The sequence below is a fragment of the Plodia interpunctella genome, chromosome 29 (genome assembly GCF_027563975.2).
Source record: "Plodia interpunctella isolate USDA-ARS_2022_Savannah chromosome 29, ilPloInte3.2, whole genome shotgun sequence".
NCBI lineage: Eukaryota > Metazoa > Arthropoda > Insecta > Lepidoptera > Pyralidae > Plodia > Plodia interpunctella.
In genome coordinates, this window is record NC_071322.1 from 1612501 (window position 1) to 1622167 (window position 9667).

Sequence of the window (9667 nt, forward strand, 5' to 3'; positions counted from 1 at the left end):
ATAGGTATGCATTCCTTAAAAATAAAAAGTTTAGAAATGAAAATTTGTTCTTGTGCTATTTTCGCGTCTTGCTAATCAAGTGCAAAATTCAAATTCAAATCATTTATTCAGAAATTAGACCTTCACAGGCACTTTTTCTCGTCAATCTTTATATTTATAGTTATTTCTTACAAGCTACAAACTACTGGCATTTCGGAACGACCACTGCTGAGAAGAAATGCCGAAAGAAACTCAACAGTGTTGGTCCCTATCATGCCAGATCGGCTTACCATTATTGTTTCTTACAATGTTTTTTTTTCTTTCTAATAATATATAAAAGTACATAATGTATATATATATATATATATATATATATATATATATATATATAATTATAAAATATATATAATATATATAAATATATAATATATATAATATATATATAATATATATAAAATTATAAAATATATGAGAAACGAGATGACCTGAAACTCGTGAACGGGTGCTGCCCTCTGGCAGCACCCGTTCACGAGTTGACGCATGGGACAGCCATCGCGTAGCTCAACCATAATAGAGGGAACCTCACGACCCGGCCCATAGCCATAGCATCAACAAATAATAAGAAGAAATACCCGGGCGCTAGCGAATAATTATATAGTTACCTACACTACCTGCCTAATATAAACGTGTATATTTTCATTCATTCTATAACAGTTTTCCTTTATTGCAAAAGCTTATTTTCCATATCATCGCTGTTCTGTAACAATGTTAATAAAAATTCTCAGTCCACGATGATCCCGCGACCTGTCAACATGTGGCCTGCGATATTTATGTTTATGTTCGGGGTGTGTGTCTGTCAGAAGGTGAATTCTCGTAAACTGATAGAGGTGGCGTCTTGGAAACAGATCAGCTATAATATTTACGGAGTTTTATGTAAGTATTTGATTTTGTTAATATTCCCACAGGCAGGCGGCCGGTTGGAAAATCATGGCAAACTCTTCAAAATTTATTGGTTAATTTTACGCGAAACCTGGAGTTGAGGTGTCACGCAGTTTCGAATGTGACCGAAGTCTGGGAACACGCGAATAATAGAATGATATTAATTATTAATTAATTATTACATTCCCAAATTAGATTATCATTATAAGAGATCATTATTATATATCAGATTATTATTATAAGAAGCATTGTAAAAAAAAAATTAAAAACAAACATTGGTTAAAAACTTACGAATTACAATGCTTCTTATAATTATAATAATTATATATTATATAACTACACTGATACATACATTATATACATTTATAATTGCATACATATTGCAATAGAGAACATAATTCAATATTAAGTTTTACTTTATTTTTATTTTATTTTAAACTTTATTTTTTTTTTGTTTGTTTTATTTATGGTATCCGCGGAAGACCAGCGCCGTGGCTCACACCACGGCATGTGCTGAGCGGAGACCGTTTTGTCTCAAGCATTACATTTGTTTTCACTTGTACTGTGCTGTATGTACTAATATGTTTGAGCAAATAAACGTTTTTTCTTTCTTTTCTTTCTTATAAACTATAGGTTAACTATAGGTATTTTTTGCCGCTGGATTCGCTCGAGTAATTTTCCGACTGCGATAGTTGTTTTCCGGGATTAATGTTACCCTATATGTCCTTCTCCATACCTCAAACTGTATGCAAAATTTCAAAAAGATTGGTTCAGTAGATAGAACGTGAAGAGGTAACAAACAAACCTACTTTCGCATTTATAATATTTGTTAGGAAGTTAGCATTAAGATGAGAAAGTCTGTGAGCTGGAGATAAAGACCGATTACTTTTTGGGTGTTTACTGATTACTTGTTTGGTGAATATTTTTGGTGACAACAGATGACACCGACGCATACACAAGAAGAGCAAACAGCAGCACTTTCTACCCGCAAGATCTAGAAGATTCTGAGAAATTCTTCATACAATACAACAATGTACCCATAGGTTTTGAGGTCTATAACAATAAGGCGTTTGTTACGGTGCCCAGGCGGAGACACGGTAAGGAATTAACATACAGCTACAGATAATTTAATAGGTGGTTCTCAGAGAGAGGCGGCCGCTGCGGCCGCGCTGTCATTACGATCTGTCAATTTTCCTGAGGAAGGAATCATTTCCAAAATCATATAATTCATAAAAATGACGTTACTACAGTACAGTGCAGGCAGATTAATTAATGTTAAAGTCAGATAGTAAAACTAATTCTTGTCTTTGTTAAAATTTGATTATTAATGACAGCGCGGCCGCGGCGGTCGAAACGCTCTGAGAAACTCCTTTGTTTACAACAAGGACAGTATACTCCCCAGCTAGATGTGTTTCCCACATTCACTCACGATCCAATCCAAATTGGGGGGTTTTGACGATGCAAATGCGGCAGTTTATAATACATTTAATAAAGTAATCATCGGCCTACCCTTATCCCACTTTATGTGTGGTCGGAGCAGCACGTCAGTCTCCTCCACTTCTCCCTGTCTGATGTTAACCGATCTGTTACTTCTGTTTTAATCATATCCTGCCTAATGCACTCAATCCACCTTTTCTTCGCGGCAGGCGCCCCTACTTCTTTTCCCATTCAATTCAAATCCAAAACCTTTCTTTCAATATTATTTTCCTATGAATTAATATTATCAATACTAATATAAATATTATAAGTCTTCTAATTAATAGTAGAAATCTGTTTATTGAATAAAATTATCCTAATCAAAACATCACTTTTGATAAATAAGTAGGTGCATTTATAGCAATCTAGTGACAAGTTGGTAAGCCACATGGCTCACAGTCGACTAGTGAGCAGATTTCCTCACGATATTTTCCTTCGCCGAAAACAGAGGTTAGCTATAAAAATTACTATACTTACATGAGTCTGATTGCTATACAAATACATGCCGGCTATATATATCGGCTAACATTTCGACAAAGCTTGTCATTTTCAACGTATTTCCTTGCGGTAAACAAAAGCTCTCATACAAAATAAGCAATGTCCATTCATTCGCGTCGGCGTATTCAGTGCGTTGCCGGTATAACATAACAAAAACACTTATTTCCAGGAATCCCATCAACCCTGAACTACATATTGCTGGACGGCACCCCGTCCCCCCCTCTCCGACCGTACCCCCACCACCAGTGCGACAGGCCAGTCTCTGTTTACAGGCCCCGCGTGGACTGCTGTCACCGACTGTGGATGGTCGACACTGGCCTTCTAGAAGTTCCTAGTAAGTAGCGACATATAACGCGTCGCTAGAACAACGTCCATGACGGATGCAATATATGGTTAGCAATACTGCAGACAGATGGCGCTTAGCACGACTGAATCGCGAAGTTAAATTCAATTCGTTTATTCAATAACAATTAATTTTACAATCGTTATACGATTTAACGCATACATAGAAGTACTCAATATGTGTATATTTTGGCAAAAAAAAAAAACGTTTGTGTAAGGATTTTTTGGAAGATTAATTAGTGATAATTAATTAGTGTTAAATATGAGGAGAATCTAAAGTTGTGGCTCTTTTCCTTGTTTGATAAATCTGATGGAAGGAGACTTGGCTGACAAGGTGAAGCTCCTTGAAAACGGAACACAAGTGTACTTAGTGTGAAATATTCTGTTCCAGATGAAAGAAAGCAATTGAGGCCGCCAGCGATCGTCATATTTGACTTGCGTACCAACAAACAGATACTCAGATACGAGCTGAAATCCACTGACCTGGTCAACGAGAGTACCTCTGGAGGTATCAGTAACATAATTATAAATGAAGAATTGTGAATGAATGAATGACGGAAAGAATGGATGAATGAACGAACAAATGAATGAATGTATGAAGTAATATATGGATGATTAAATTAATGAATGGATTATTCATTTGAAACTTAGTACAAATATATTTCAAAAAGAACTACACTTTACAATTAAAGCTCCTATACAAAATTCAATTCGATATTCGAGCCAGCGTTAGACTTGACTTGGCATGGCTTTACATAGATATATGTCATTACTTTTTTGACGACCTCGTTGGCGCAGTGGTACAGTGCTCGCCTCTGAACCGAGATGTCCCAGATTCGCCCGGGTCTTGGATGTTTATCTTATAAAATATAGTATCGTTGATTTATTATCCCATAACACAAGTCACGAACTTACTTTGGGGCTAGCTCAATCTGTGTGATTTGTCCTAATATATTTATTTATTTATACAGAAACATTACAGCTTCATAAAAACTCGGTTTGTTTTTACAGAATGTTGGTGTGATTTTCTTATAAATATTTCTTGTATATTTCCTTCCAGGCCTAACATCAATTACGGTAGACGCGTCGCCACAATCGTGCAACGGCGCATACGCATACATAAACGACCTAGCCACTAACGGCCTAATCGTATTCTCATTGAAAGAGCGAGACAGCTGGAGGATCGACCACACCAGCTTCGTTCATGACCCAGCTGCTTTGAACTTCACTGTGGCTGGTAAACGCATGTATTTGTATGGTTTCCGCTTGGAATACGGCCACTCCATATATTCTTGCTGAAGACACCTAAGGCAACTAGGGCATAAAAAGCTTGGAAGGTCCCAAATTATAAAAAATACGTTTTGAAAATTGCAATTCAGCGCGGGAATGCTTGGACACCTTGGATAGGGGGCCTACTTTAGACATTTTTAATTTATAAGTATTTTTAAGTTAGATAGTTTTTAGTATAAATTAATAAAATTTCGTGTTTTTTTTTTAAATTAGTAAACGAACAAGTAATTTTGATGGTGTTCCAGGGCATACAATAAACTGGAGGGACGGCCTTTTCAGTCTAGCGCTATCTGAACCCAGGGCAGACGGCTCCAGGACAGCGTACTACCACCCCCTGGTCTCTACTCAGGAGTTCTCCATCAACACTGAGAATCTGAAGAAGAAGACCAAGGATATTGAGGGACTTGTTACAGTAAGCTAGCTTTTATATAGCTATTTTGCCCCTTACTTTGAAGTTTTGAATATGATTGAATGTAATTAGAATATATGGGTTGGTCTCAGAGCGTTTCGACAGGTTTCGACCGTTGCGGCCGCGTTGTCATTTCAATTTTTCAAATTTTAACAAAAACAAGAATTAGTTTCACTCTGACTTTAAAATAATTAATCTATACTGTGGTAATGTCAATATTATCAATGATTGATTTTGGAAATGATTCTTTCCTCAAGAAAATTGGCGGATCGTAATGACAGCGTGGCCGCAGTGGTCGAATCGAAACGCTCTGAGAACCACATATAATGTGTATATGCCGGCTACTCGCTATCGCCGAACTCGGGCAGTTGCCGACGCGAATGCATGACACTGCGTAGTTTTTGTGAGAGCTTTTCTTTACCGCAATGATAAACCAGCAATGTATATCGCCAAGTTCTTTTTTATTATAAATAATTATTATGATTATAAGTTCTGGTCCGCGATAGTATGGAGCCATAAGGTTTATTATTATATGTAAAAAAGTTTTCATTAATCATGTTGTTCAAATCCTACAGCCACTCGGCGACCGTGGGTTCCTAACCCAGAGTGGGTCGCACGACTACCACGCACCCACCAAGACGTTGCTCTTTGGGAACGTGGCACAAGACGCCATCTTGTGTTGGAACGTGGAGACGCCGCTGAAACCCGAAAACGTAGTGGTGGTCGCACAAAATCATGAAAAATTGGTTTATATTTCAGGTAAAATGATAATAAATCGACAAACGCGCGCAACTTCTTCCTTTTTATAAAATGTTTTGGTAAATTTATTCAAACTTAATTGAATGAATTATATCTTGGTGAATACAATTTATTTTCTAGATCCTTGTGCTAAAAAAGCATAGAAAACAACAACTTTTTTGCCGTTGGTAATGGAGTGATTTGCCATTGCCTTCTCCATTTCACACACAGTTAATAAATAACCAACCAGTGCGCAGGTTTCCTCACGACGTTTTCCTTCACCGGAAGCAATTGGAAAAATACTATACATGAATCAGATTAGTATACAAACTAATGTGGCACGAGTAGGATTCCAACCTGGGACCTTTCGATCCACAGGCGGACGTTTTAACCATTATACCATCATCGCTGGTGCCATGAAGGCTGCCGCGCTCTCTCACGGTCTAGGTAGCCGATGATACGACTAAAGAAAAGATGACTATTATGCCACTAGCTGTTTACCCGCGGCGTCGCCCGCTTAAATGCCCTCGGGAACAGTTTTTTTTAGAGTGTACCGAGCGCACACTAGCGCCACCATCATAGGTAGAGGTACTTATATCAATTTGTTTTAAATAAAAGCAAATTTTGAAAATCTAGCTCGGACAAATTATGCTATGCTATAATATAAAGGGCTTAATAAAAAAGTAATATAGTTTTCTATTGTACAATATGTAGTCACAATTTACTAAGCTGACTTTAGTGGCCACCGTTTTCCGTTTAGTGGATTGTGGCAACTGTGTGCGATATAAAACTACAATCCTTTTTAATGTAGTCCTTTATCTAGGAAACAAAATAAGTCCCAGACAGATTTTTAAAATTTGCTTTTATTTTTGCAAGGAACAATAGCTTTTGCCGGGATCACGTTTTATATCCTTCTCTATACTCTTAATTATATATATGCGAAACTTCAAAAAGATTTGTTGAATGTATAACGCTGAAGAGGTAACAAACAAACTTGATAAACGTAACAAACTTAATTAAGCATTATTATATTATAATTAATAATTATATAATTCAACTCGATTTTTTTAATCCAAATGATTTAAATTCAAATTGCAGAATGATTAAAATATCCTATATTGTTCCAGATCGACCTCGGTGGCGCAGTGGTAAGGTTCTTGCCACTGAACCGAGAGGTCCCGGGTTCGATCCCCGGTCGGGTGATGATGGAAAATGATCTTTTTCTGATTGGCCCGGGTCTTGGATGTTTATCTATATATGTATTTGTTATAAAATATAGTATAGTTGAGTTAGTATCACATAACACAAGTCTCGAACTTACTTTGGGGCTAGCTCAATCTGTGTGATTTGTCCTATTATATTTATTTATTAGATCTGAAAGTCATCGGAGAAGAAGTGTGGGTTCTGGTAAACCAGATTCCGCGGTTCGTGTATTCTAGGCTGGACCCTGATGAAGATAATTACTTCATTCACAGGTAAGCCTTATCTTTTGACTTTATTCTAATATCTAGCGACCTCGCCTGGCTTAGCACGGGGTCATTTATGTATGTATTTTAAACCTTCGTGAATATATTGTCTAAATAACAGCGAAAACTGCATCCAAATTCAGTGTTTGGTAAGCTTAGAAATAGACAGTGGCGGAAGGCTCTGTTTAGTGGAAAAAAAAACAAATCAAAATTAATAATTTAATATTTTCATAAATAATCATACCTTATGAATTTTATTAATAATCAAACCTTATTAATAAAATTAATAAGGTATGATTATTTATGAAAATTGGTTACATATCATCATGAACATAATTCATAGACTGTAACGTCTGTAACAATGCTGCTGAAGTATGAAGATTTTAATTAAGTATGAAGATTAAAGTTGATTGGAAAGTCCATTTGAAAAAAATAAGAAAATTATTTAATTATAAAAATATTTTTTTAATTATTAATTATAAAAATATACTTAACCAAAGTAAAAAAAAAAACTAAAACCATTTTTTACACCATAATGTAGCTGTCGAACAAACATAGCTTTTTCGCTAAGATATTATATTACACAATCGTGATGTCAACTTTAGAACGGACGATGGACTAATTCAAAAAAATTTTTTTTTGTCATATCTTTGAAAGCATTGTCATTATCACAGTAATTTTTTCACTGGTGTTTCTATTAATATAAGGACCTTCGAATAGTCATCAAAATAAAAATATAGGTAGGTATCTTCTACACGAAGTACTTACTAAATCCATGCATCCATGCTTAAAAAAACAGAAGGCATTCGTTTACAATGTGTATAACATTGTAAATGGATGCGTTCTGTTCCATTCTATTTTTAAATGTTTTTTTTTTTTTTTTCAGAAGTAACGTTCGGGACTTGATCCGGGGAACAGCCTGTGATACAAGCAATAATAATATACTGATAATAATAATAGACTGAAAGTTAACGATTAAAAGAAAAAAAAATATATTTTTAATCTTTATCTTATACAGACTTGAATGTACGCAAATATGCTTCAATTTTTTTCTAAGATTGTGTTGATATAAAAATATATCATTTATGTACATAAAGTAAAATAAATAGAACTTGTACTAAAGTAGATACTTACCTATAAGTACTTATTTATTTATTTATTCACAAAAACGATGTACCTGTGTCCTGAAAAAGGAATTATAAAAAAAAGTGATGTAAGTATGTATACTTATTTACATTATAATTTGTTATTTTTGTTTTTTTTTTTTATTTCTTAAGTATTTTCCACGCGACAAAACGTACTAAAATTTTCCTTTCTTAGCACATAGTATCCCAAAACTATCAAAAATCGTATACAGCCATGATTTTTCAATAATAAACATAATGCCCCGTTTTACACAGTTTTTGTTCTATTGAAAAACCATTCCATCTTTCTTTTTTTCAAGCGTGGACATTTCTAAAAAGTAGTGTAAATTTTTATACAAGTCGCCTAAAGGCATCTGACATGCTGACATGACAAGACTACCTACACCGCGTGTACTAGTAGCAAGTATAACCGCATACACACTAGTAAACTTAAACTATCCACGAGTCTGCAGCTAGGATTCGAGCGAGTAGGATTCGAAGCTGGGACCTTTCGATCACAGGCGGACGGTCTTAGCCACTGGACCACCGTCGCTTCGATAACCATTGAAATACAATAGAATCGACGATCTCAGTATTGACACTAATGAATGGAAACCCACTAGACCGAAATCGATTAACTAACACAATACACTCAAATTGTTTACCTCGTGAGCCAGCTGTTCTAATTTTACTTCACTACTTCATACTGATAACCTATTACGATATCATACATACTTATAATAAAACTAGAAGTTTGCTATGTCTGTACATAGCAGATATTAAACAAAAATAATTACTGAGGCTCTTTATGGGACTAATAGTAGCCAAAACAATTTTTTTTGAACTTTTGTCTGTTAGTCTATATGTTGCTGTAGGCGTCGGGTGGAGTTTGCTCCAGATTTCACAGTTGTATAGCGGATATAAGTTTAAAATCTGGTATAGGTTTCATCGCGACACGTTGTATATAACCCGAGATATTACAATAAAAGTTACGTCAGTAATAAACGCGAGCGAAGCTGCTGGAAAAGCTAGTTAAGATGATAAGAATTATATAGGACGGAAAATTTTAAAATAGGTTGAGTTTAGATATTGACAGATGTTACTTATCCACCTAAATTATATATCTATGGTTTATGATCTATAAATAAATATATATAATATATTAGGACAAATCACACAGATTGAGCTAGCCCCAAAGTAAGTTCGAGACTTGTGTTATGGGATACTAACTCAACGATACTATATTTTATAACAAATACATATATAGATAAACATCAAAGACCCGGGCCAATCAGAAAAAGATCATTTTCCATCATGACCCGACCGGGGATCGAACCCGGGTCCTCTCGGTTCAGGGGCAAGAACTTTACCACTGCGCCACCGAGGTCGTCTATGAGTTCAATGTG

The 9667-nt window shown here is 35.5% G+C and overlaps 1 protein-coding gene across 2 annotated transcripts; it reads left to right on the forward strand.

Moving 5' to 3' along the window:
• Nucleotides 1–746: 746 nt before the first annotated feature.
• Nucleotides 747–8540, forward strand: LOC128682015 (L-dopachrome tautomerase yellow-f-like). 2 transcript variants are annotated; one of them, XM_053766462.2, is made up of 9 exons: nt 748–912; nt 1857–2015; nt 3062–3226; nt 3626–3742; nt 4295–4471; nt 4770–4936; nt 5509–5692; nt 7044–7146; nt 8024–8540. In XM_053766462.2, exons 1-9 carry the CDS (start codon nt 771–773, stop codon nt 8100–8102), a joined length of 1293 nt encoding a protein of 430 aa, XP_053622437.1. In that variant the 5' UTR covers nt 748–770; the 3' UTR covers nt 8103–8540. The 2 variants fall into 2 exon arrangements, with proteins under 2 accessions (XP_053622438.1, XP_053622437.1); XM_053766463.2 differs by lacking the exons at nt 7044–7146; nt 8024–8540 and adding an exon at nt 6799–6975 and having other exon boundaries at nt 747–912.
• The last annotated feature ends 1127 nt before the right edge of the window (nt 8541–9667 follow it).